General features: G+C 41.4%; 1 protein-coding gene across 1 annotated transcript; it reads left to right on the top strand.

Annotated features, from left to right (window-relative positions):
• The first annotated feature begins 1,148 nt into the window (after positions 1-1,148).
• On the top strand, positions 1,149-25,762 carry LOC130237104 (taste receptor type 1 member 3-like). The gene is given in 13 exon segments (XM_056467911.1): positions 1,149-1,215; positions 1,297-1,422; positions 3,099-3,212; positions 3,298-3,365; positions 6,518-6,818; positions 8,533-8,886; positions 12,059-12,137; positions 12,140-12,226; positions 12,229-12,473; positions 19,543-19,746; positions 19,866-19,986; positions 23,003-23,373; positions 25,196-25,762. Coding segments are annotated over 13 exon segments (2,694 nt in total). The 5' UTR covers positions 1,149-1,158.
• Positions 25,763-26,769: the final 1,007 nt, after the last annotated feature.

Genomic DNA, 26,769 nt, shown 5'->3' with positions numbered 1-26,769 from the left:
GAACTGTCAGTAAAAGCTTATTTTATACATCATGATGTTTTGCACAAAAATGGCGCCTTATGTACTGTAATGCTGATGATACACAGGGCAACTTTTTGAGGAATGTTGTAGAGCATTTTTGTAAAGCGATGATGTTTGGTTACTTTTCTATTCAGAAAGGACAGCAATATTGAATCTGTAACCCGTTGCCCTAATTAGTTAATGCCTGACCTGGTGCCCATTTATGGCATCATTTACCCAGCAAGTTGCCCAGCAACATTGCTTAATAAGTTGCCCTGTGTATCATCAGCATATGTTTTGAGCATATTTTTTTTGTTCAACATAGGTTCATTCTGAAAACATAGCCCTATATACATTTTCGGAGATTACGAATTAGCCAGAGGTACATATGGCTGCATTTCGTCGTTAAAACAAACGTTACAGGGTGGTATGACACTATTCCTTTTCGCGCTTACCAGCTGACCGCTTACCGCCGTATGGACGGCTTTCCTGCTGTTACCAGTTTGTCCAGTTAGCTCCAAATGTGTCGGCAGACTTGCGACGCAGAGAGGAGTTGTCCACGACAACCGGGATCGAGTCTGGCGAAGAACAGTTCCGTAAAGCGGTTAGAAAAAAAACAGAAGCCAAAAAATAAAACAATCAAGTAAATAACAGGGTGAGAATGTGGTAAAATCTGAAAACGTGGTAAAAATCAAGTGAGGGCTTTTCTTTTTCTGGATTGCTTTTTAAAACTGTTGGTTGGGTTTAGGGAAGGAGGCGGGTGGGTCAGTCGATAGGTCAGTCAGTCAGTCAGTCAACAGCATCCTCTGGTTGATTTACGGGTGAACAGCAGGCATGAATGGCACTCACAAGAGAAATTTGAAATCTCAAAAAGCGTACACAGCAGCTTCTGGTGGATTCGCAAAAACAAAAACTGCAAAAAAACTTAGCTCCTGGGACGCATTTGGCGCTCTCCAGAAATGTATATAGGGGTATGGTTTCAGAATGAGCATGGGTTGAGTTTCCTGCATGTGTGTTTTGTCTGCAGTCAGGAGATTTCCAAGCTGCGTGAGGAACAGGAGGAACTGATACGGACGTTGCGTGTGCTCGAGTCCCAGTCGCGCAGACAGAGCGAACTCAGGATACTGAGAACATCCAACCCTCCTGGAGCAACAAAACATGCAGGAGGATCAACTGGAAAAAGAGAAGCAGACACAAACTCAGCTGGAGCAGGAGGTGCATACTTGTCCATTCTTTGTCACCTAACACATCTCACATGGTGCTGTAGATGTTTATGTGCATGCTTTCTCTTTTCAGATTATGAATATGGAGAAGAAGTTGGTGGAAGCGAGAAGAGAGGAGATTACATCTTCGCAAAGTCACACGTCTCAAGCCCGCCACACTCAGAAGGCCACACGAACACTGGAGAACAAACTGGACCGGGTAAACAGAACCTGCTTTTACACTATTGGGTCGAACGGTTCTGTTTGCTTAACCATTTTATTTCCGTGGTGATCCAGTCCAATCAGCAGAGATACCTTTTCATTTTTCACTGTGGTGCTGATAATGAAACTTTTTGGAATGTAATACAAATGCGTCAGTCATTGCCTCGGTAATGCAAGTGTATTGTGAAAGTGAAAACAGTAAACAGCAATATGGATGATGATCATGTATTACTGTTTTTTGGACTCTTTTTTATATATTTACTTCATTAAAGAACAGAAAAAAAAATAAATAGAATGATTCTGCTTAACCATCTATGGAGAAGCTGGCAACAGACTGGCAACCTCACACTCACACATGCGCTCTACTAGCACAGGTTCAGCATGGTTGTCTAACCATGCCTGGAACTGGTTTGTAATCGTGCCGCGATGTACCAGGCTCACATTGAAATGCAACTGCAACTGTAACCAACTGTTCTAAGAACCATTCGGCATGATTTATTCATTCATTTTCCTTCGGCTTAGTCCCTTTATTCATCAGGGGTTGCCACAGCGGAATGAACCGCCAACTTATCCAGCATATGTTTTACACAGCGGATGCCCGTCCAGCTGCAACCCTGTACTGGAAACACCCATACACACTCATTCACACACATACAATACGGCCAATTTAGTTTATTCAATTCACATATAGTGCCTGTCTTTGGACTGTGGGGGAAACCGGAGCACCGGAGGAAACTCACGCCAACACCAGAAGAACATGCAAACTCCACACAGAAATGCCAACTGACCAAGCCGGGACTCAAACCAGCAACCTTCTTGCTGTGAGGCGACAGTGCTAACCACTAACCAATGATAAAACAAACTATTTTTTAGATAATGCTGAACTGGTGTGAATTCTTTTAAAGTGTGTTCACACCTGGCAGGTTGCATATACAACGATACAACATTTAGCTCAGCACAAGGATTTGTGTAGTACTTTTGATATTAAAATGTTGCAAAATAAGGTCATAAAAGTATACATAATAAAGTCATAAAAGTATACATCTTTAAAAAGACAGCATTAATGCTAATGAAGCAGGACTAATGGTACAGTTTTCTGGAAGTGAGCCAAACTCCAAGTGTAAACACACCCTTAATGTCTACATGTATATGCAGACAAAGTTCCGTAATCAGACTGATTTCTCAGTCACTTTGAAGACCTTTTGTGTAAACACTTCAGTGGATCTGAATTAAAATTTAATAGGATTGGAAGGCTCACTGTATACCTCAAGTAGATCAAATGATAGAAAAACTAATTCTCATTTATGGTGCATATGCATTACATACTTTTTACAACTTATGAACATGCATGTTTATTCACATCTTACACTTTATAAACTGCTTAGTGGTGGAGAATGAAAATTAATTAAATATTTTCCCAAAAATTAATATTATATATGTAATCAAGGGGAAAAAAACACTGGGAAAATTATATTTACACTATTTTACAACACTATAGGCTGAAGTTTTGTTTGGAATATAATTATTAATATAAAAGTATTGCCAACAAAAGTCAATTAAATTGTGAATTTTTAGAACTTTCATATTTTAAATTAGATTTATTCAAACTGATGAAAGTCATGGCATGTTAATTAATTTCTCCATTGATCTTTTCTGTTGTTGTTGTCGTTGCAGGCCCTTATTCGCTTTAATGAGCAGCTGACGAAGAACAGCCAGCTCAGAGAAGAGCTCGAGACTCTCCGGATGGAGCGCGTGCGGTTCCAGCAGCTGCAACGCAGACTGGAGAAGGTCTGTGAATCTGGTTTCATGTATACTGAGTTTTAGGGATACATTTGGATTCGATACAGTTAAAACAGCTGATGTTGTTTTACAGGTTTTACAAGATGTTCGTAGGGATATTGGTGAAGTAATTGACATGTCCACCACAGCATATGAGGCAAGGTGAGGGAAATACAAATGTACAACGTTTCTACAACTCTATGAGGGTCAAGGATGAAAAGGGGTTTTCGAGCTCAATAAAATTGTAGTACACGGTAAAAACTCATAATCGATATGACAAAAAGACATTGGAACAAATGTTTTTATTTTACTTTAACTAATATTAATCAGTTAATCATGTTTCAACATTTGTTTGTTTTTAACTTCATATTTTTCATTTTTCATATCCAGTTTGACTGATGTAAGTTGAGTTGACTATAAAAGTTCATTTGATTCAAATTAACAATTGTAGGCAGCAAGTTTTTTTTAGTGTACAGCTTTAGTTTTTTCCATATATAAAATTTCATTCATTTATTTATTCATTTTCCTTTGGCTTAGTTCCGGATTTCTCAGGGGTTGCCACAGCTTAATGAACCAACTATATATTTTTCATGTATAATTAATTAATTTTCTTTTCGGCTTAGTCCCTTTATTAATCAGGGGTCACCACAGCAGAATGAACCACCAACTTATCTAGCATAAGTTTTATGCAGCAGATGCCCTTCCAGCCGAAACCCAAAACTGGGAAACACCCATACACTCTTGCATTCACACATATACACGACAGCCAGTTAAGCTTGTCAATTCACCCATAGCGCATGTCTTTTGCTACCCACTGTCACCGTGACGCCCTTCATATATAATATTCATTCATTTTCCTTCGGCTTAGTCCTTTATCAGGGGTCGCCACAGTGGAATGAACCGCCAACTATTCCAGCACATATTTTACACAGAGGATGCTCATCCGGCCACAACCCAGTATTGGGAAACATCCATACACTCTCTCATTCACGGCCATTTTAGTTAATCCAATTCACCTATAGTGCATGTGTTTGGACTGTGGGGGAAACCGGAGCACCCGGAGGAAACCCACGCCAACACGGGGAGAACATGCAAACTCCACACAGACATGCCAACTGGTCCAGCCTGGATTTGAACCAGTGACCTTCTTGCTGTGAGGTGACAGTGCTAACCACTGAGCCACCGTGCTGCCTCATGTATATTACTACATTTAATTTATTTTTTCAATGAACAAAGAAAAAACTGCATTCAAATCATTTTGACAATGATTTACAGAAAACACCAACACATTCAGATTAACAATAGCTAAATACCTGTATATCAACAGTATAAATCAACAAATCTGGTCAGGCATATTTTGAAGATTTGCAAGACATTAAAAAAACTTAATTTAAGATTATAGTGCAGCAAAAAAGCATCATTACTGTCATTTTGCCACTGCCACAGCGGAATGAACCGCCAACTGATCCAGCATATGTTTTACCCAGCGGATGCCCTTCCAGCCGCAACCCATCTCTGGGAAACATCCATACACACTCATTCACACTCACACACTAAGGCCAATTTAGCTTACCCAATTCACCTGTAGCGCAGCATTTGGTGTGAACCCAGCATTAGTGTGCTTCAGGTGAGTGGGCTGACAAATTAACTGTAGGTGACACACTCTCTCCTCTCCATATGCACCAGACACTTTCTATCAACACTTCATGTTTCTGGAAAACATTGGCAATTGTTAAGCTGGCTTTACACCAAACTCAAAGCACTATGTCACTTGCCTAGTTTATTCACGGGATGTTTTCTATTATTAAAACTTGCAAGGTAGATGAGATTGAGGTAAATTCTGTGCACTTGGGGCAAAGACATTGTGCATTTTGCATCATTTGGGCAACGTGATAATAATTCGCCTCTACTTCCACATTTGCATTGAATTTGTATGTATTTTACTCACACAAATACTTAATTCCACATTTGGGGTGAACCCAGCATTAAGGCTGATATACTTCTGCGTCGAGTGATCGCCGTGACCCACGGCGCTTTCCTTGCACGTAGTCAGTCATTTATACTTCTGCATGCTGTTTGTGTTGCTCTGCAATAACACTTCAGAAACACTAGCTGGCGGTGGGATTTTATGTTCCTCTGTGTCAAGTTTCTTTGTGTGTTTTGTTTTTTCTGAACGCTATCTTAAAGTACAAGTAGCTATAAGTCGCTTATTCAGAGGAAATCTAGTGAACATGCAACAACTGTAATCATAAGGTAAACACAAAACAAAAGTTTCCATCTAGAGACTTGACCAACCCAGGCTCATTCCGAAAACGTAGTCCCAAGGACGTTTCTGGAGACCGTGAATTATGTAGCCGGAGGTACGTATGGCTGCATTTCGTTTTTTAAGCGAAAGCTGCGGGGTGGTATGACGCCGTTCCTTTTAGCGCTCGCCGGCTGAACGCTTACCTTCGTGTGGAGGGCTTTCCCGCCAGTTAGCTCGTCCTGTGCGTTGGCGGACTCGAGACGCAGAAGGAGCTGACCACAACGACGACGACCAGGTTTGAGTCCGAGGAAGAGCGGTTCCAGAAATCAGGTAAGACTAAAACAGAATCCAAGAAATAAAGCGAAGAGGTTCATAACAGGGTGAGAATGTGGTAAAATCAGACAACGTGGTTAAAAAAAATTATAAAAAATCAGACGAGGGCTTTTCTTTTTTCGGACGGCTTTTGTAAATTGTTGGTTGGGTTTAGGGCGGGCGGGTCAATTGGTAAAATTGGTCGGGTTCGGAGAAGAAAGAGGGTGGGTCGGCCAGCCGCCCAGTCAATCATTCAGCCAGTCGGACAGAAGGACGTTCGTTCGACAGCGGCCTCTGGTGGGTTCACGCGAGAACAGCGCGGGCGCGAATGGCACTCGCGGGGGACGTCTGAGAAGCCAAAAGGCGCACACAGCCACAACCACCTATAGGAAACACTTTCCTTTTCGTATGCTCGAAGGGAGGGAAAAATGTTGAATTATGAAAAATAATTCATTCAATAATTCAATTAAAACTAAACTAACTTATACTTGTCATAGCATTTATCTGCTGCTGCTCTCCGATGATTTGAAATGCTTTTTTATCCTCACTTGTAAGTTGTTTTGGATAAATGCATCCGCTGAATGAGTAAATACAAGGGACGGCAAACATTCATTCATTCATTTGGGGCTCGATACAGCGACCTACTTGCTGTTGAGGCGATTGTGCTACCCACTGCGAACCATGCTGCCCGGACGCCAATTTAATCTATTAAATATTTTGCACCCTAAAATCATCTTTATTTGTTCTGTTTTGGCAGCATAAGCACATTTGGTCTGTCTCTGTCACTGGTGATGAAGTTCACTGTGGACGAGATCAACTCTAAAAAGAATATTCTCCCAGGGATCACTCTTGGATTTGAGAGTTATGACACCTGCATGCAGCCAGCTGTTATCATGAAGCCCGTCCTGCAGCTTCTCACACAGGAATCAACAGATGAATTGGACATTAATTGTAACTACACCAACTACAAGCCTCGGGTTATGGCTATCATAGGACCAGACAGCTCAGACGTGGTCCCAGATGCTGGCAAGTTGATTGGGTTTTTCTTGATGCCAATGGTGAGTATATGAAAATGTTTAACCCTTTGTCAGGCAAACAAATTGAGGGCAAATTATTTTTTTTGCCTTCCCCGTGAAACTGTCGTTCTTTCTGAAATAGTCAATTTTTTAACAGTGCAATGACATTTTCACACCAATTCCTATTATATTTTTCCCTGAATAATTATTTCTTTTCCTTTAGTTTGGCTGGAACAAACACAGTTTTTATTTTTTTTTAATTATGTTTACGATCAAGGTGGTACAGTGGCTCAGTGGTTAGCACTGTCGCCTCACAGCAAAAAGGTCACTGGTTCAAGTCCCCACTGGGCCAGTTGGCATTTCTGTGTGAAGTTTGCATGTTCTCCCAATGTTCGCATGGGTTTCCTCTGGGTGCTCCGGTTTCCCCCACAGTTCAAACCTAAATTCAATGTAGGCTCATTCTGAAAACGTAGCCCTGTATACCTTTCTGGAGATCGTGAATTATGTAGCCAGAAGTACGTATGGCTGCATTTAATTTTTTAAATGAACGCTATGGGGCGGTATGACGCCATTCCATTTCAAGCTTACCAGCTGACCGCTTACCGCCGTATGGACGGCTTTCCGGCTGCTACCAGTTTGTCTAGTTAGCTCACCATGTACGTCAGTGGACTTGAGACACAGATGACCACGATGATGGGGTTTGAGTCCGGTGAAGAATGGTCCCAGAAAACAGGTAAGACAAAGACAGAAGCCAAAAAATTAAATAAACAAGTAAATAACAGGGTAAGAATGTGGTAAAACGTGGTAAAAATTAGACGAAGCGTTTTCTTTTTCTGAATTGCTTTTTAAATTTGTCGGTTAGGTTTGGGAAGTGGCTGGGCGGATAATCTGTGCCTTTTAAGATACTATTGGTTGGGTTTAGGGAAGGGGGAGGGTGGGTCAGTCTATCGGTCAGTCAGTCAGTCAGTCAGTCAAACAGTCAGTCGACAGCGGCCTCTGGTGGATTTACGAGAGAACAGTAGGCACGAAGGGCACACGCAAGAGATATTTGAGATCTGAAAAAGCATACAAAGTGGCCTTATGTGGATTCCCGAAAACAAAAACTGCAAAAAAAACGTAGCTCCTGGGACGTATTTGACGGTCTCAGAAATGTATATAGAGGTACGTTTTCAGAACGAGCCTGGGTTGACTAAACTGGCGATAGTGACTGAGTGATTGAGTGTGTATGGGTGTTTCCCAGTACTGGGTTGCGCTGGAAGGGCATTCGCTGCGTGAAACATATGTCAGAATAGTTGGTGGTTCATTCCCCCTGGCAACCACTCATAAATAATGGACTAAGCCAAAGAGAAATGAATGTTTAGGATCAATATTATTACTACAAACCACTGTTTTCCAATGACTTGCCTAATTACCTAACTTTAGTTAACCTAGTTAAGCATTTTAATTTAGTTTGCATTTTAAGCTAAATACAAGTGTCTTGCAAAATAATTAGTAAAATCATATCTACAGTAATCATGGCAAAGACCAAATTTATTAAAAGTATTAATTTAAAAATGTGTTAAAACGTCTTCGCTTTTCTAAACACAGCCTGGGTTTCAACTTGCTTTCAACTTATGTGGGCTAATAATTAGCTTTCAACTGTATACGGTAACAAATAACCTCATAAAGATTAAAGAAGGTGTAAATGGGGTGAACTTTCTCTGTAAATGTCTGCTCTTTAATGGTTTTGAATTGTTCTCTATTCACTCAATCTCAGATTAGCTACGGTGCCACCAGCGATGAGTTCAGTGACAAACAGACCTACCCGTCTTTCATGCGCACTGTCGCCAGCGATCAATGGCAGGTTGTGGCCATGATACAGCTTCTGAAACAGTTTGGGTGGAACTGGGTGTCAGTAATAGGTAGTGATGAAGAATATGGACAGATGGGTCAGCAGTTCTCCAGCATGGCCAATGATGAGTCCATCTGCGTGGCCTATCAGGGTTTGATTCCCGTATACAGTGATCCAGGGCCAACAATACAAGACATGCTCAATCGGATTGTGGATGCTAAAGTGGGAGTGGTGGTGGTCTTCTCTATTCCCATCCCAGCCAAAGCCTTCTTCATAGAGGTGAAAAATAAATTGCAACTTTTCAAATTATGATCTTTTGATTGAGTTATAAAATAATGCTCTATTTAACATCCATTAAACTGGATGTTGCAAAAGCATCTTTCTTAAACTCTTGGATTTCCAAAAACTATGTTAACATGATACCAATAACAACTGCCGGTGTCATCAGTTAATGACCCATTGCTTACCTAGAGGACAGCCATCTGAGGATGTTACTCATTTAGCATTTATGTTGATATGTTGTGGTTATTCAAATATAATTCGCTTGTTGTTGTTGTTGCTGATGGAGGTCTGGACATATGTTTTGTAAAGTTTAAATAACTTGAGTACAGCTGTTTTTAAAATCATGTATCATGTGTGAGACTAATTTTACATAGAAAATCAATGAACAAAATGGTTTTGTTTGTTTGGGTAGGGCTGCACGATATCAGAAAAATCGTGATATTGATAATCGTCACAGTGGCGCAGTGGGTAGCACGATCGCCTCACAGCAAGGAGGTCGCTGGTTTAAGCCACAGCTGAGTCAGCTGGCATTTTCTGTGTGGAGTTCGCATACTCTGCCCATGTTCGTGTGGGTTTCCTCCGGGTGCTCCGGTTTCTCCCACAGTCCAAACACATGCGCTATAGGTGAACTGAATAAGCTAAATTAGCCGTAGTTTATGTTGTGAAAGAGTGTGTATGGGTGTTTCCCAGTGTTGGGTTGCAGCTGGAAGGGCAACCGCTGTGTAAAACATATGCTGGATAAATTGACGGTTCATTCCGTTGTGGCGACCACTGATTAATAAAGGGAGTAAGCCGAAAATAAAATAAATTAATGAATATGGTGATATACAGTATCTATACTATTTCACCAGATGATTGAATAGCACTATTTGGAAAGAATTTATATAGTTATACTTACTCATAGGTTCAATTCTTCCTATTATCAAATCATTAATATGACTATTGCTTCAATAAACTCCTAATTTGCTTTTTATTAATAGATATTAAGGTAGTTTAGGTATTGTGTTAGGGATATACAATGAGATCATGCAAAAAATGTAGTTTAAGTACTAATAATAAGCCAATATCTCAATAAGATGCATGCTAATAAGCAATTATTTAATAGTAAGAATTGGTCCCTAAAGTGTTATCAAATAAATGTTGATTGATTGGAATGATCTTGTAAGGGAGTGAATCATGCTTATAATATAATAATAATAATAAATAATAATAATAATAATATAATAATATATAATAATAATAATAATAATAATGATAATAATAATATAATAATAATAATAATATAAGAATGATAATAATAATAATATAATAATAATAATAATAATAATGATAATAATAATAATAATAATAATTCCTTACATTTATATAGCGCTTTTCTCAGCACTAAAAGCGCTTTACACATTGGGGGGGAATCTTCTCATAGACCACCAATGTTGAGCATCCACCTGGATGACGCGACGGCAGCAATTTTGCACCAAACCGCACAGCACAGGAGAGGAGGAGAGGAGACAGAAACCAATTATGATAAGGGGATGGTTAGGAGGCCATGATGGACAGAGGCCAGTGGGGCAAATTTGGTCAGGATGCCAGTGTTAAACCCTACTCTTTTTCTGGGATTTTTAATGACCACAGAGAGTCAGGACATCGGTTTAACGTCTCATCCAAAAGACAGCACACACTGGGCAGTATAGAGTGCCCGTCACTATACTGGGGCATTAGGACCCCACACAGACCACAGGTTGGGCACCCCCTGCTGGCCTCACTAACACCACTTCCACAGCAACCTAGTTTTTCCATGTGGTCTCCCTTCCAGGTACTGACTGGGCGCAGCCCTGCTTAGCTTCAGTGGGCGACCATGTGAGAGTTGCAGAGAGCTAGTTGCCGGCTGTGCAATAAACAAACTACAAGCATAGATGAACGCAATAAAACAAAGATAACGTGACATACAGTAAACAGTGCATGCTTTATGGTGTAGTATATTTAAATGTAAAAGAAATACACTGCAAATTCAACTCAACATACCATGCATATCTTGCGATGTGACTTTTGTGGATGCACACATTGCGATCTCGATGCTGAAGCAGCCCTAGTTTAGTTTTTTTTTTTTTGTTTTTTTTTTTTTTTTGGGGGGGGGGGTTACATTGAAATGTAAAATCACTTAGAAGTGTGAACCAAAAATGTATTTAAATTGAAGGCTCATAAAGAGTGGAAAACAGACACAAAACTATTACTGTAGTTAAACAGTAAAAGTAGCAAAATGTAGGAAAATTACTATAGCATTTTAAGTAAGTAGAAAAGTAAAAAGAGGTAGAATTGTCCATGCAAAGCTTGTAAATATGTAAATATGTATATGTATATGTAAAAAGCCACATTTCAAAACTGATAGGAAGCCAATGGAGAGCCTTAAAGGGATAGTACACCCAAAAATTAATATTGCCTCACTGTTTACTCTCCCTCTTTAAACATTTATCAGTTTCTGTCCTCCGTTGAAAACAAAGGAAGATATTTTGAAAAATGCTGGCTTTAAACTGTACTTTTAAATGTACCTTTAGACTTTCATAACAGGGAAAAGAAATCCTATGCATCATCAACCAGCATTCTTCAAAATAACTTATTTTGTGTTCAACAGAAGAAAGACACTTACTTCAACGATTGAAGGCTGAGTAAATGATTGCAATTTCATTTTGGGTCAAGCCGGTTTTTCCCACAGCCAAAAAAAAAAGGTGAATTGCTATTGGTAAACTAAATTAGCCGTAGTGTGCATGTGTGTAAATGAGAGAGTGTATGGATGTTTCCCAGCCCTGGGGGTTCACCAGTTAGTATACTCTCAGTTTTGGTTGGTGGCTGGAAGGAGAAATCCACCACAAAAAAACATATTCTAGAGTAATTGTCGGTTCATTCCACTGTGGCGGACCCCATTGAATCAGGGAATAAGCCAAAGGAAAAGTGAATTTAATTTTGGGGGTGAACTATCCCTTTAAGCACAGTAGTAAGGTGTCAGAAGCCTTGCAGCTGCATGAAATCGATTTCAGTTTGTTCAAACTTGTGTACAGAACATTGAGAGCTTCATCTTTAAAATATTACCAAATAATATACATTTCCTCAGGCATAATAACTCTATGTGTAGCTTTGGTGATTAAAAATGCTCTCTTCACCACTATCCGACCAGGTAATCAAACGAAACATTACAGCAGTTTGGGTGGCGAGCACAGCATGGAGTCTGAACGATGGTGTATCCACCCTGCCGGGCATCAGTCAATAGGCACTGTGCTGGCGTTTGCAGACATCACCAGACCTCTTGACCTCTTTACTCCCTACATCCGTGAGCTTTTCACCAAATAGAGGAGATGGCGATCCCACAACAGCCAGATGCGGACATCTCGCCTCTGGATAACCCATGCCCAAGATGCAGCTATGTGAGCCGAGCCAACGTGAGCATGGTGGAGGTAGATCTCGTGCAGCGCTCTGCTTTCAGTGTGTATGCTGCCATCTACTGTGCTGCATATGCTCTGCATGACTTGCTTGGATGCAATGCAACCCGCTGTGCTAGAAATCCCAAGACTGACAATGTATATCCATGGCAGGTAATCACACAATAGCATTTCCTTCAGTAAATTGGTTTGTTTATTCATATGGAAATCTGATATATGCCCATGTATGACTTTATATTTAAATTAAGCTAATATATTTGAATATGCAGTTAAAATGTCAAAATGATGAGATTTTTCAACACATTTCTATACATAATAGAGTTAATAACTCATTTATAATAACTGATTTATTTTATCTTTCACCAGATGACAGTATATAATATATTACTAGATATTTTTAAGACACTAGTTTTCAACTTACAGTAACATTTAAAGGCTTAACTAGGTTAATTATGAAAGTAATTAATAAAGTCATTGTTTAACAGTGGTTTGTTCTGTAAACAATAAAAAAAAACATAATTCTAATAATATAGACCTTTAAAATGGATTTTAAAAATTAAAAAACTGCTTTTATTCTAGTCGAAATAAAACAATAAAGATTTTCTCCAGAAGAAAAAATATTATCAGAAATACTGTGGAAAATTCCTTGCTCTGTTAACATCATTTGGGAAATATTTGAAAAAGAAAAACCTAATTCACGGAAGGGCGAATAATTCTGACTTTAACTGTGTATGTGCATATTTGTAATTCCAATGGTTGAAAAAATATTTTTTTGTTGCATATATGGCATTTATTTATTATTTTACATGTGAAATCCAAACATGTACTCATACAGCATGTCATTGTACACGCAACTGCATGCACTGTTAAAAAAAAAATCTTGTGCTATCTACTTCAAAAATAAATAATGGTGAAATATTACATGCATTACTTTTAAGTAGTTTTATGATTTTTTTGAGCATAAAACTAACTAACTACCTAACTAACTACTTAAATCATGTAAACATTACAAAACAATTTGCATTACAGATGATGATTTGAATATATTTATATGATTTAAATTATTTAATAACCAATGGCGTTGTTGAGACTTAAATGCAGATGTCTCAGTCAAAAACCACATAATTAAACCAATTCACTCAAAATAAACATTTTTTCCTCAGATTTATTTGCTTAATTGGCTCCCTTAAATCAAATTATTGCCCCAGTTTGCTTAAAAAATGTGAAATGTATCTCTTAATTTTATTAGTGTAATGTTGTCAATATTTTATAATAGATGCAAAACAAATAAATATTTTTTAAAGAGAATATGCACATTTTTTTAATAAAATTACTAACCTCGAGTTTTTTCTTTTATATTGCCATATATCAGTTCCCCTTCATATGGGAACTTCAACGTGTGTCTGTTATTAAACAGACTTTTGGGAGTGCTTTAGACGACCAATCACATCTGAGATAAGAAAACGGGCCAATGAAATGCCAATTGAATTGGCGGAGCTTAGCTCCACAGCTGAAACTGATGAGCCAATTAGGGCTATATCAGTCGGCTGCTGGAGCCAGCTCATCAGAATTGTTGCTTCAGACCCGATCTGAGACTGAAGAACCCTTCTGCTGAGCTGACTTCCAACATTGAAGAAAGCATTATTCTCACCAGTGCGAGGGAAGACGTTCTAGCGGCGGTCGAGCTGGGTTTCCCGTCCCCTTGGCGTTTCGCTGGTGACCTGAAAGAGCAGTTTTTTAAAGAGCAGAATTCCCTAAGAGAGCACACGGTCGTGCAGCGCGTCTTTTTAAAGATGTCGTTTCGACCGTGCGTTTCTGGATGCGGTGGTTTCCTCTCCCCGGATGACAGGCACGAGTACTGCGTCACATGCTTGGGGGTCCAACATGTTGATGCGGTGCTCGCGGACAGTTCTTGCCCGCATTGCGATGGCTTGACTGTTGCGCAACTGAGGTCGCGGCGAGCTCTTTTATTAGGGCAAGTCACCCCTGCTGCTCCCCGCCAAGCGGTTAGCACTCGGGCAGGCCTGAGGGTTACAGTGGGGGCTAATCCGTCGCCTTCGGGCCCGCGGACCCCTCGCTCCTCGTCAGTGCGCTCTGTTTCTGCTTCGAGTGTTAGCGCTGGTCCATCCTCTGGGTTGGCCGCGCTCTCATTAGATGACACCGGGGACGTGATGTCCATCGCTGCATCGGAGGGCGGGCTGACATGCTCTGATGAAGATCCGGACCCCCTGCCACCCTCCGGGGTTATCAGTGAGGTTTCGGATCTGGAGTCGGACATGTTAGCCGTGTTATTCCGGGCTGCTTCGGCCGTGGGACTGGAGATGGCTTGTCCCCCAGAACCGCGGCCGGACCGCTTAGATGGGTGTTACGTGGGGGTGAAGAAGGCGAAGCCTTTTAGACCCCCCGTCCCCTTCTTCCCGGAGGTACACAGAGAGCTCACGCAGGCATGGAGGGCACCTTTTTCTGCCCGGTCCTCGTGCGCTCCCGCTCTCACCTCCCTCGATGACGGAGCGGCCAGGGGTTATGAGGCGATTCCCCAGGCGGAGCGTGCTCTGTCCGCAGAGCTGCTCCACTCGAGAGGTCCGCCCTCACTCCCTTCCAAAGCGTGCAGGTTATCTGAGTCTCTCACGGGCCAGAGCCTGCACTGCTGCGGGCCAGGCCACCTCCGCTCTGCACGCTATGGCCACCTATCAACGCTACCAAGCCGAGAAGCTGGCCAAGATGCAGGAGGGCGGTTCTCCCCCAGGCTTGCTGCATGAGCTCCGCACGGCAACCGATTATGCTCTCATGACTATTAAATCGGCTGCTCGTGCCCTGGGGAAGACGATGGCCACATTAGTGGTCCAGGAATGCCACCCCTGGCTGAGCTTGGCTATATGAGAGACGTTGACAAAGCTTGCTTTCTTAACGCTCCCGTATCCCAGGCTGGCCTTTTCGGCGACACCGTCGGGGAGTTCACCCAGGAATTCTCCGCGGTGAAAAGCAGTCCAAGGCGAGGGGTGAGGTCATCTATCAGCGGGCTCGAAAAACTGCTCCTCCCGCTGCCCCTTCCGCTGCGGTTGCTCTTCGCCGAGGGCGTCCACCCGCGGCTTCATCTGCTCCGCTTTCGCTGCCCGCTCCGGCCAGGCGGCAATGCCGAGCCTCCCGCGGGACTGCAACGCCCCCGCCCCAGGGCGCCGCTAAGTCCAGTAAACGGACCGCGAAGCGTTCCTGGGACGGGCCATTCGGAAAAGAGGGGACCTGCTCTTTCCTCGGTGGGGGGCCGAGGATTATTAAATCAGTCCACAACGACTTTAAACTCCTCGCTGCCGGCCCCTGGGCTGGCGGCAACCAAATTTCCAAAAGAGCAGTTTCCTCTCTCTCCGGATGCGCGAGCCCGAGTACTGCCAGTCTGGGACGCTCCGCCTTTCAGCTCGCAGCACCGGGACCCTTCGCCTCAGGCCCTCAGAGTGCAGCAGGACGGACTCCTTTCTCTCACTCTGGCCTCACCGCGGGATCCAGGGAGGAAGGTAAGAGAAATTCTCTTATTTTCAGCTCTTCCCCGGGACGCACCGCTTCCCGGGATGAGCACTCCCATCCCGAGCTGCCCCTCCGCTGGCACGTCAGTGATCGCTCCGATGGTGCCATTAGCGCGCGCTCTGCCAGCCTGGTTAGCGCTGCCCAGCGCATCGCGGTGGCTCATACGGACGGTCAGACTCGGCTATGCGATTCAGTTCGCTATTCGCCCTCCCAAGTTCACGGGTGTCCTTTTCACGAGGGTGATCCCCGTGAGCGCCCCTGTCTTGCGAGAGGAGATTGCGGTCCTCCTGGCGAAGGACGCAGTCGAGCAGGTCCCTCCAGCCGAGATGGAGTCCGGGTTCTACAGCCCGTATTTCATCGTGCCCAAAAAAGAGCGGGGGGTTAAGACCAATCCTAGATCTGCGCAGACTGAACTGTCATTTACACTAAATGCTTTCAGAATGCTTACGCAGAAACGCTTGCTTCAGAGCGTCCGTCCACAAGATTGGTCTGCAGCCATAGACCTGAAGGACGCGTATTTTCATGTCTCTATTCTTCCACGCCACCGCCCTTTTCTCCGGTTTGCGTTCGAAGGACGAGCGTGGCAGTACAAAGTCCTCCCCTTCGGGCTCTCTCTGTCTCCGCGGGTTTTCACCAAGCTCGCGGAGGGTGCTCTGCGCCACTGCGGCTTGCGGGCATCCACACACTCAACTATCTCGATGACTGGCTCATTTTAGCCTCCTCTCGCGATCAGTTGATTATGCACAGAGTCAAAGTGCTTCGGCACCTCGACCAGTTGGGGTTTCAGGTCAACCGAGAGAAGAGCAAACTTTGCCCTGTGCAGAGGATCTCTTACCTCGGGCTGGAGCTGGATTCGGTTGCTATGGTTGCGCGCCTCTCCGAGGAGCGCGCCAGGCTAATGCTTTCCTGTGTAACGAGCTCCACAGGAAAATAGTGGTCCCACTGAAATGTTTTCAGAGGCTCCTGGGGCATATGGCATCCGCAGCCGCGGTCTCGCCGCTCGGTTTGCTTCATATGAGACCACTTCAGCGTTGGCTTCGCGATCGAGTCCCCAGACGGGCATGGCGCGCGGGTACGCACCGGGTGAACATCACTCTGCTGTGTCTCCGCACCCTCAGCCCCTGGACGGATCTGGCTTTTCTACGGGCCGGAGTGCCCCTAGGGCTAGTATCCAGGCATGTTGTCGTAATGACACATGCCTCCAGCACGGGCTGGGGGGCCGTGTGCAACGAGCATGCAGCCGCGGGTTCGTGGTCCGGACCCCGCCTGCATTGGCATATCAACTGCCTGGAGCTGTTGGCAGTGTATCTGGCTCTCCGCCGCTTTTTTCCGGTGTTGGAGCAGAAACACATGCTGGTCAGTGCAAAGTCAGGGAGGACGAGGAGCAGGTCTTGTTTGTTGCGCCCCTCTGGCCCAACCAGACCTGGGTTTCGGAGCTCACACTCCTCGCGGCGGCCCCTCCTTGGCGCATTCCCCTAAGGGAGGACCTCCTCTCTCAGGGACGGGGCACCATCTGGCACCCACGCCCAGATCTCTGGAACCTCCACGTGTGGTCCATAGACGGAGCGCGGAGGACTTTGGTGACTTACCGCCCGCGGTACTTAACACCATCACTCAGGCTAGAGCACCCTCTACGAGGCATGCCTACGCCCTGAAGTGGAGTCTATTCTCTGAGTGGTGCGCTTCTCCCCGAGAAGACCCCCGAACTTGCCAGATTAGCATTGTGTTATCCTTCCTTCAGGATAAGCTGGAGCGTAGGCTGTCACCCTCCACACTGAAGGTTACGTGGCGGCATCTCCGCTCATCATGACGCGGTGGATGGCAACACGCTCGGGAAGCATGATCTAATCATCCGATTCCTCAGAGGCGCGCGGCGATTAAATCCATCCCGCCCCCCTCTCATGCCCTCTTGGATCTCTCCTTAGTCCTGGTGGCTGCAGAGAGATCTGTTTTAGCCACTCGATTCTGTATTCTGTCATTATGACAGCTCTGCTGATCGCATTGGCGCCATTCAAGAGAGTTGGGGATCTGGAGGCATTTTCGGTCAGCGAATCGTGCCTTGAATTCGGGCCGGGTTACTCTCACGTTGTCCTGAGACCCCGACCTGGCTATGTGCCCAAGGTTCCTACCACCCCATTTATAGATCAGGTGGTGAACCTGCAAGCGCTGCCTGCGGAGGAGGCAGGCTCAGCCCACTCACTGCTTTGTCCCGTTCGCGCTTTGCGCCTTTACGTGGAACGAACGCAAAATGTAAGATCATGTGAACAGCTCTTATCTGTTATGGTGGCCGGCAGAAGGGAAGTGCCGTGTCAAAACAGAGGTTGGCCCACTGGTTAGTTGATGCCATCGCCCTCGCTTATCAATGCCAGGGCGAGCCGCGCCCTCCTAACATGAGAGCGCACTCCACTAGAGGTGTCGCTTCCTCATTGGCGTTAGCACGCGGCGCCTCTCTCACAGATATCTGCAGAGCTGCGGGTTGGGCGACACCTAACACATTTGCGAGGTTGTATAACCTCCGAGTGGAGCAGTTTTCTCCCGGTTATTGGGAAATCCCAATCAATCGGGGGAGAATTAAGCTCGGTGTCACAAACGCTTGCTGCGCCAGGCTCCCTAAACCGGAGATGCGTGCGCTTTTGCCTATTCTACTAGTAAGTTTCCCTTCCCAGGCGAACCCTAGAGAATTCCTCCGAGGCCCCCAGCATCGACTCAGCGGAGGAGTCGAGTGCATGGCTCAGTGTGCGGTTGGTATGCCCATTAGGTCTACACGCATATTGAGGATCGGTGCCAGCTATGTGCATCCCCATTTGGTGATGTCATATGCATTATTACCACGGTGTGTTCCCCCTTATTAGGCGGTCCCGTGTCTTCCCTAAACCGCTAACCAGCTTATCATATGTAGCACTCCCCCTCATTAGGGCTAGTCCATATGTCTCCTTACCATCAGGTATCCCCTTTTAGGGTAGCAGGTGGTCTCCGCTGCGTCCTCCCCCTTCGGGGACTGGCACGCTTTCCCAACGTACTGTCGTATTTCCAAAATCCCTAGTCTATATTAGCTAGGTAAAAGCACACTTACGACCCCTGATTTAAAACTTTTATTCCCATGTAATGGTAATATGTTGGGCCTAGGGGACGTTGGAAGGTTGCGCTCTTGGTGATGTCAGTGCGCTCACGCTTTGGCTTGGCAAACTACACATCAGGGACGCGACAGGCTTAGCTGCTGTGGCGCTTTCCATACAGTCTCCCAAAAGTCTGTTTAATAACAGACACACGTTGAAGTTCCCATATGAAGGGGAACGTCCTGGTTACGTACGTAACCCACGTTCCCCGAATAGGGAACGGAGACGTGTGTCTCCACTGCCACAGCACCTGAGTCTCCAGCTGGGAGCTGAGCGATCGGCTCTTCAGCAGGCAAATTCTGATGAGCTGGCTCCAGCAGCCGACTGATATAGCCCTAATTGGCTCATCAGTTCAGCTGTGGAGCTAAGCTCCGCCAATTCAATTGGCATTTCATTGGCCCGTTTTCTTATCTTCAGATGTGATTGGTCGTCTAAAGCACTCCCAAAAGTCTGTTTAATAACAGACACACGTCTCCGTTCCCTATTCGGGGAACGTGGGTTACGTACGTAACCAGGACGATTTCTATAGTATAGATTACAAGACTGACAGTACTAACAGAGCAGTACATGATCTGTATTTCCTACAGCTGTTACGGAAACTCCAAAAACTATCTTTAAATCTTGAGGGGGTCAATATTCAGTTTGATGATGAGGGCAATCCAAACTTTGGCTACGATTTCATGCAGTGGATCTTTAATGACACCACCGTGACCTTTGATGTAATTGGATACTTTTATCAGAACCTTACCATTGAAAGCAATGCTATAAAATGGCACACGAAAAATGGACAGGTACGCTAAACACTAAAGCACTATTTTACGCTGAGATGCTTGTATTTTAATTTTAAATGCTCGATATTAGCTTGGTTTCCTATTAAGGAATATGTTTTGACAAATGGTCTCTGTAACAGGTGCCAATGTCCACCTGCTCCTCAGACTGTGGGATGGGACAGGTGCGCAGAGTTAAAGGTTTTCATTCCTGCTGTTTTGACTGCATTGACTGCTTGGAGGGAACGTTCCTAAACAACACAGGTGAGCAGCTAAGAGGGCCAGAAATTAGCTTTCCATTATGGGTCAAAATTGGTCAATGGACCCTTTTCACAAGACTGTTATGACAAGTTTAATGGTCATCAGCATCTTAAATCCTTGAAAGTTTTTAATATTGTGAATTTTTTAAAACGTATGAACATTTATATGTATTTATGTATTATATAATCTTTGCATCAAATTACAAAAACTTATTTACCACTTATGTGAGGTGTTTATAATGCAGCGTCTATGGGGGCGAGACAGTACATTTTTTTTATTTTTTTTTTTTTTAACAATGTATTTATTATTTTTGATTATGCAAGACAGGTAACAAAAAGAAAACACAATTCCATTTCGTTGCGATTATTTCCCACCCCAACAAAAGAACATCACTCTCTTCTCCCCAATAGAATTACACAGAATTTTCTTACAAGAGAAAAATGTTATTGCAAAACAAATATTGTTAGGTACCCAAAAACCATGTATACATTGCTGTATTTTACACATAACTCACATTATCCAACAAACCAAAACACACATAAAAAATAAATTAAAAAGCACTATACTTAGTTAGACCTCTTGTAATAAATGACCAATATTATTGTTGTCAATGTAGTAATTAAACGGCTTCCATATTTCTTCATATACATCCATTTTGTTTTTAATAAAATATGTTACTTTTTCCATGGCCATACATTGTGCCATGGCATTAATCCAAGTTCCAACAGATGGTGGATCAGGCCTTTTCCAGCTAAGAGCTATCATTCTTTTAGCTTGTAAGAGACAGTAAATTTGACATTATTCTCTCTTCAGGCTGCCGTTATCAGTCTCACACTATTTTTGTCCTATTTCAGAAAGTCTTGAAAACACCATTGTAGAGTTTTTCTTTTATTATTTCAGCAAATAAGATTGTAAATGATTTGCTCTACTCTCCCAAGTTTACTTAACTATGATGACTTCCGCTACTGAGAAACCCGGAAATCTTAAGGGGCCATGGGAAACTAAAGGGATAGTTTACCCAAAAAACATGTACTCACTGTCGACTTGTTTTAAACCTGTTTAAGTTTCCTTCATCTGTTGAACACTGTTGAAAAGAAGATATTTTGAAGAGAGTTTGAAACCGTTAGCTATTGAATTCAGTAGTGTTTTATTTTTTCCTGGCTATCGATTTCCAGCATTCTTCAAATTAACTTAATTTCCCAACTTGGAAAAGAAACTCATCAAGCTTTAGAACCACTTAAAGGTGAGTGAATAATGAGTAAACTTTCATTTTTGGGTGAACTATTGCTTTAACATTGTCATTTAGCAGCACATTTATCCAAAGCAAATTATAAAGGAAGGTATCGAGCCACAAGTCACAAGAATTGCTACTAATAATTACCAATAATCTATTTAGAATGATAATTGCATTGTTGCAACACAGGTTCATTGTTGATACGTACCCCTGTCTACATTTCTGGAGAGCACGAATTATGTAGCCAGAGGTACGTCAGGCTATTTCATATGTAAAATGAGCACAACAGTTTTTTCTAGAGTGCTTTTGAAAACACTATGGGTTGGGTTTATGGAAGGGGGAAAGTGGGTGGGTCAGTCGGTCGGTCGGTCAGTCAGTCAGTCAGTCAGTCGACAGCAAGCTGCCCTGGTTGCCTGAAGTGTATATTGCGCCCTCTGATGGATTTACGTGAGAAGACAACCCGCGAGAGAAATTTGAGATTATCAAAAAGCTTAGACAGCGGCCTCTGGTGGATTTGCAAAAACAAAAACTGCAAGCAGATGTACCTCTAGTTACGTATTTCGATGTCCCTAGAAATCTAGACCTGGGTACATATCCGCAGCGAGCCTGGGTTGGCATTATGCTATATGAGTCAAAAAAAAATTTTAATATTCTACATAAAGATCCCAATCATTTATGCTCCATTAACTGAAGACAACCTAAATTTTCAAGTTACTTTAAACAATCCTAAATGCTTTGAAATATTTGCTCTGACTGTAATTGCTTTATCACATGCCATGTGAGACACAATGTTAAAAAAATCCATAAAATGTACAGTAAAAAAATGGCAACTGTGGTTTCCAGTATTTTACCATTAAAAGTATGATACAAAAACATTAAAAAATACATTTTATATTTTTACGGTAAACTACTGTATTTCATAAACTTATATTGCACCTATGTCTTGAAGTATGTCTTTAATTAAATTAATTAAAGCTAATTAAAGTAATTAAATAAACATTATTTATCAGCATTTGATGCAACACAAAACTCTAATCTATATAACTGAGGCAAAAACTAAAGTAATGTCAACATAGTATAAATAAAGTGAAGTGTCATGCAAGGAAATCTGTAAAAGTCTATTTAATTTCAAAGTAATTCATCATATTTTAAGGAAACTTAAAGTAACCAGGGTTTAAATTTTTTCCTTTACACATTTACATTTTTTTACTGTTGAAATTAAAGGTTCAGTGAAATTAAAATAACGTTTTTAGATGTTAGTATCACTATGTTAGTCTTTAAGGATATCTATATGCTAGTGTGGTACAAAACAATCACAAAATTCGCATCTAGGACATATAAAACCGATACAAGCATGTAACGCTTGTAATTTGTCACTTTGTCTAAATGGTCCAACTTTTTTTTCATGTCACTTCACACTTCAGTTTCTCATCAAATCTTGACCAATCAAATGCTCTCTAGTATCTCACACGCCCCGCCCCCTTCAAGACACTTCTTTGCTTTTCATTTGATGCACTTGAGCTCAACCACTCTCACTGGCAGAGCTGTGATAAAAACTAAATTCTATTAGCTGTTTTTCTTAAAGGGGAGGAGCTACTATATGTCCCGCCCTCTCTACTTTTTTCAGTAGAGACTGCGTCAAAGGGGGAATAAAAAAATGAACATTTCAAAGCACTTCACAAGACCCTTAAGCAATGTTTCACAGTCTAGTAAAAAGATCATGAGCATTTTAAGCTCTTCGCTATCTGATGCTAACTAAACTTTATCTTCTTTTCCTTTTGGAAGATGACATTCAATGTAAATCATGTCCCAATGGCCAGTGGTCCACTCTAAGAAGTACAAGCTGTGTCTATCCCATCTATACCTACTTGGCCTGGACCAACTATGAGTCAATCGGAGTCATTCTGGGAGGAATTGTAGTGCTAGTATCACATGTGTGGGTAGGGGCTCTATTTTTCAAGCACAGAGGAACTCCACTGGTGAAAACTGCAGGTGGATCACTGTGCGGTCTTACCTTGCTGAGCCTTGCAGGAGGATGCATAAGTCTGGTGCTGTTCCTGGGTCAGCCGGGAGACACCGTCTGCCGCCTGCAGGAGCCACTAAATGCCTTTTTTCCCACCGTCGCCCTTTCAGTCATTCTGTCCAGTTCCCTTCAGGTAATCTTTAAAAAAAAAAAGGTAAAGAAAAATGAAATGCCTGGTAAAATAAATGTAAAAATAATTGAAATATATATAATTATTTGTTTTTATAGTTTTACAACATAGTAATTTTAGCTAAATGATGAATATCAAAATACTGAGATTTAACATAGGACTGAATAATAATAATTTAAATCACAATATGTGTTAATGCTATAGTTAGTGCAATAATTAATTAATTAATTAATTTATTTACTGGTTTGTATTTTGTTTTCAAGCCACCAAAAAAAGCTTAATAATTTAATATCTTTTAAAAAGTATCAAGTAAAAAATTGTTTTGTATATGTATATTATATAATAAAATAATATTCATATTGTTAAAATATTTTATTAAATATTTGAATTTATTTACAATAGTAACAGCATTATTTTAAGATATATCTAATTAAAATAAATAAAATATATTATTTCATAAGATTCCATTATTATAATTTTTACATAGTCTTGAGTAATTATAGTTGAATAATGAAAATAAAAACATTATTCAACATAGGGATAAACTGAACTGATTAAAATCAATATCACAATATGTGTTTATGCATTAGTTAGACTGTAAAGAATGCAGTTTTATTTATTTATTTGTTTATTTATTTACTTATTTATTTATTTATTTATTTACTGGTTTGTATTTTGTTTTCAAGCCACCAAAAAAAGCTTAATAATTTATTATTTTTAATTTATAATTTTAAAATAAATATTAGTATTGTAAACTTATAGTATATAGCAAAATAATATTCATATTGTTAAAAAATATATGTTTTATTAAAGACTTGAATTTATTTACAACAGTAACCGTATTGCAAGATATGTCTTATTAATTTTTTTGTAATTAATAATAATCACTATAAAAATCATATTTTTGTCACAAAGCAGTAGAAATGTTGCCAAATAAATATTTTAAAACATTTGACTTCATGGTTAGTAAAAGAGATCTGGTTCTTAAAATGTTATGTACTATGTTTAACATTCAAAAAAATACTATTATTAATATTATTTAAAGATTAATATTGTTTGAATATTCATATTTAGATAATTATTATTAATTAATTAATTTTAATATGAATGTATTTATTAAACATATAATAATTCATTCATTTATTTTCCTTCGGCTTAGTGCCTTATTTATTAGGGGTCACCACAGCAGAATGAACCGCCAACTTATCCAGCAAATGTTTTACACAGCATATGTTTTAAAACACCATACACCCATTCACACACACACACTCATACACTACAGCCAATTTAGGTCATCCTGTTCACCTATGGTGCATGTGTTTGGACTGTGGGGGAAACCGGAGCACTCGAAGGGAACCCACGCCAACACGGGCAGAACATGCAAACTTCACACAGAAATGTCAACTGATCCAGCCAGGACTCGAACCAGCGACCCTCTTGCTGTGAGGCCACAGTGCTAACCACTGAGCCACCATGCCACAAATGTTTATTTATTTAAATATTAGAATAACTACTTCTGTCCAGACACAGCATTTGAAGTCTTTTTTTTTACTTTTTTGTCACAAAATGTCTCTGAAAAATAAATTGTGATCTGTTTTTTTCTAATATTGAGAGGCATTAATTTAATGTCCAACAAATGTACTGGTTAACAATAATAATAATAAAAAAATCACCATAATGTGAGCCTCCACTTAAAGTTCAGTGTAAAATCTGCATCCTGAATCCTGAAATAAAGCCAAACAGAAGCCCTGGACTATTAAAACAAAAAAGTGAGTGATTTTTGTTTCACAGATAGTCTTATTTACTGCTTTATTTTACTTTACAGATTGTGTGCGTCACAGAGTTCCCTGAAAAGTCTTCCGAACACCTAGAGAACCTACGAGGACGAGGAAGCTGGTTTGTCATTCTGGGATGTTGCGGGCTGCAAGCAGGACTGTGTGGCTGGTACGGCCTAGAAGGCCCCTCCCTGACCCAATACGTCGCCAGTTTGGATGTGACTTACGTGAAAACGTTTCTGCGCTGCCCAGTGGAGCCAATGTTAAACTTCGGCCTGATGCTCGGTTTTAATGTTATCCTGGCTCTGATGTCATTCATGTCCACCTTCATGGCTCTAAAGCCGCCTGGACAGTACAACTTAGCCAGAGACATCACCATCTCCACCTTGAGTTACTGCGTCATGTGGGTGATGTTCATCCCCATTTACACCAGTCTAAATGATAAAGATAAGTCCCTTGCTCAAGTAGGAGTTAGTTTACTCAGTAATATGGGGTTGGTTGCGGCCTATTTCTTCCCTAAATGCCACCTGCTGGTCAAACAACCGGAACTCAACACAGATGATCACTTTCGTACATTTATAGAAGGAGTCCCACCGACACCACCTGAAGAAAGCTAAAAAAAAAATAATAAAATCTGCTTATTAATTATTATTATTATTATTACTACTACTATTAGGCTATATGAAATACTGAATTCGGATTGGTTGGTGGTTATATTGTTAAATTAATCCTAAAATGTATAATTGAGCGTTGTGCCGGGAAACTAATGTCCTACATATCAGGTTTTAAGAAACATGTTTTGTTTATTTTTTTCTTATCAATGACAAAAAAAAATTCAAAGTGTAAATTACGCTTTCAGTTTATTTGGTAAGCAGTCATTTTATAATAGAGTGGAGGAACTTTGACATCCGTTTGTATGCAAAAACCTGGAAGCGAGTTAGCATTTTAGCAGTTCCCTCGTCCCAAAGTCAATGGGTTTTTTGAATGGGATCTCGGTTAATTGTCTAAAATAAGCTTTGTGGTTACCACAAACTCAGGATACTTTCACGTTTTATTCTACGACAAAACACATCAGTTATGTCACACTATTAATTTTTTAAAATGCTTAAGCTTCTTTAAAAAGGAGGTTGCTATCAAGTTGCTAAATGAGACTACAGGCTGTGTCGGAGACATTATACGTCATCGAGGTGAACTGTCTAGAATGCATAGCACGCCTTAAATTGCAATAATGTTTTTTAAAATTGTCCGCTTTAAATTTACAGCTTGCGTCAGGTATTTGGATTCGTCAGGCATTTGGATTTTTAGTATTTTTCTAACTGGCCATTTATATTGTGTGTAGATAATGCTTTCACTTATAGAGACCGTCATGACAGATTCATTTGTTGATCTTTTTTTTCATAAAGCTACTTTATGAAGATACTGCTCATCAAAGTGCAGTCTGTCTCTCAGTGATGCAAATGCGTGAATAAACTAGTAAAAATATAGCATGGATTATAATATAATAAATCGAGAAAGTAAATCTTTGTCATGAACCATATTTTGCATCTGTTTAATGTTTATCTTTTTTTTTTTTCATATTTATTTTGTGTTGTCACTTGTCACTTTATGTACACTGGAAGCATCT

Source organism: Danio aesculapii, chromosome 11 (assembly GCF_903798145.1).
Source record: "Danio aesculapii chromosome 11, fDanAes4.1, whole genome shotgun sequence".
NCBI classification, from domain to species: domain Eukaryota; kingdom Metazoa; phylum Chordata; class Actinopteri; order Cypriniformes; family Danionidae; genus Danio; species Danio aesculapii.
Note: the sequence above shows the minus strand (reverse complement) of the source record. Positions and strands in the feature narration are given on the sequence as shown.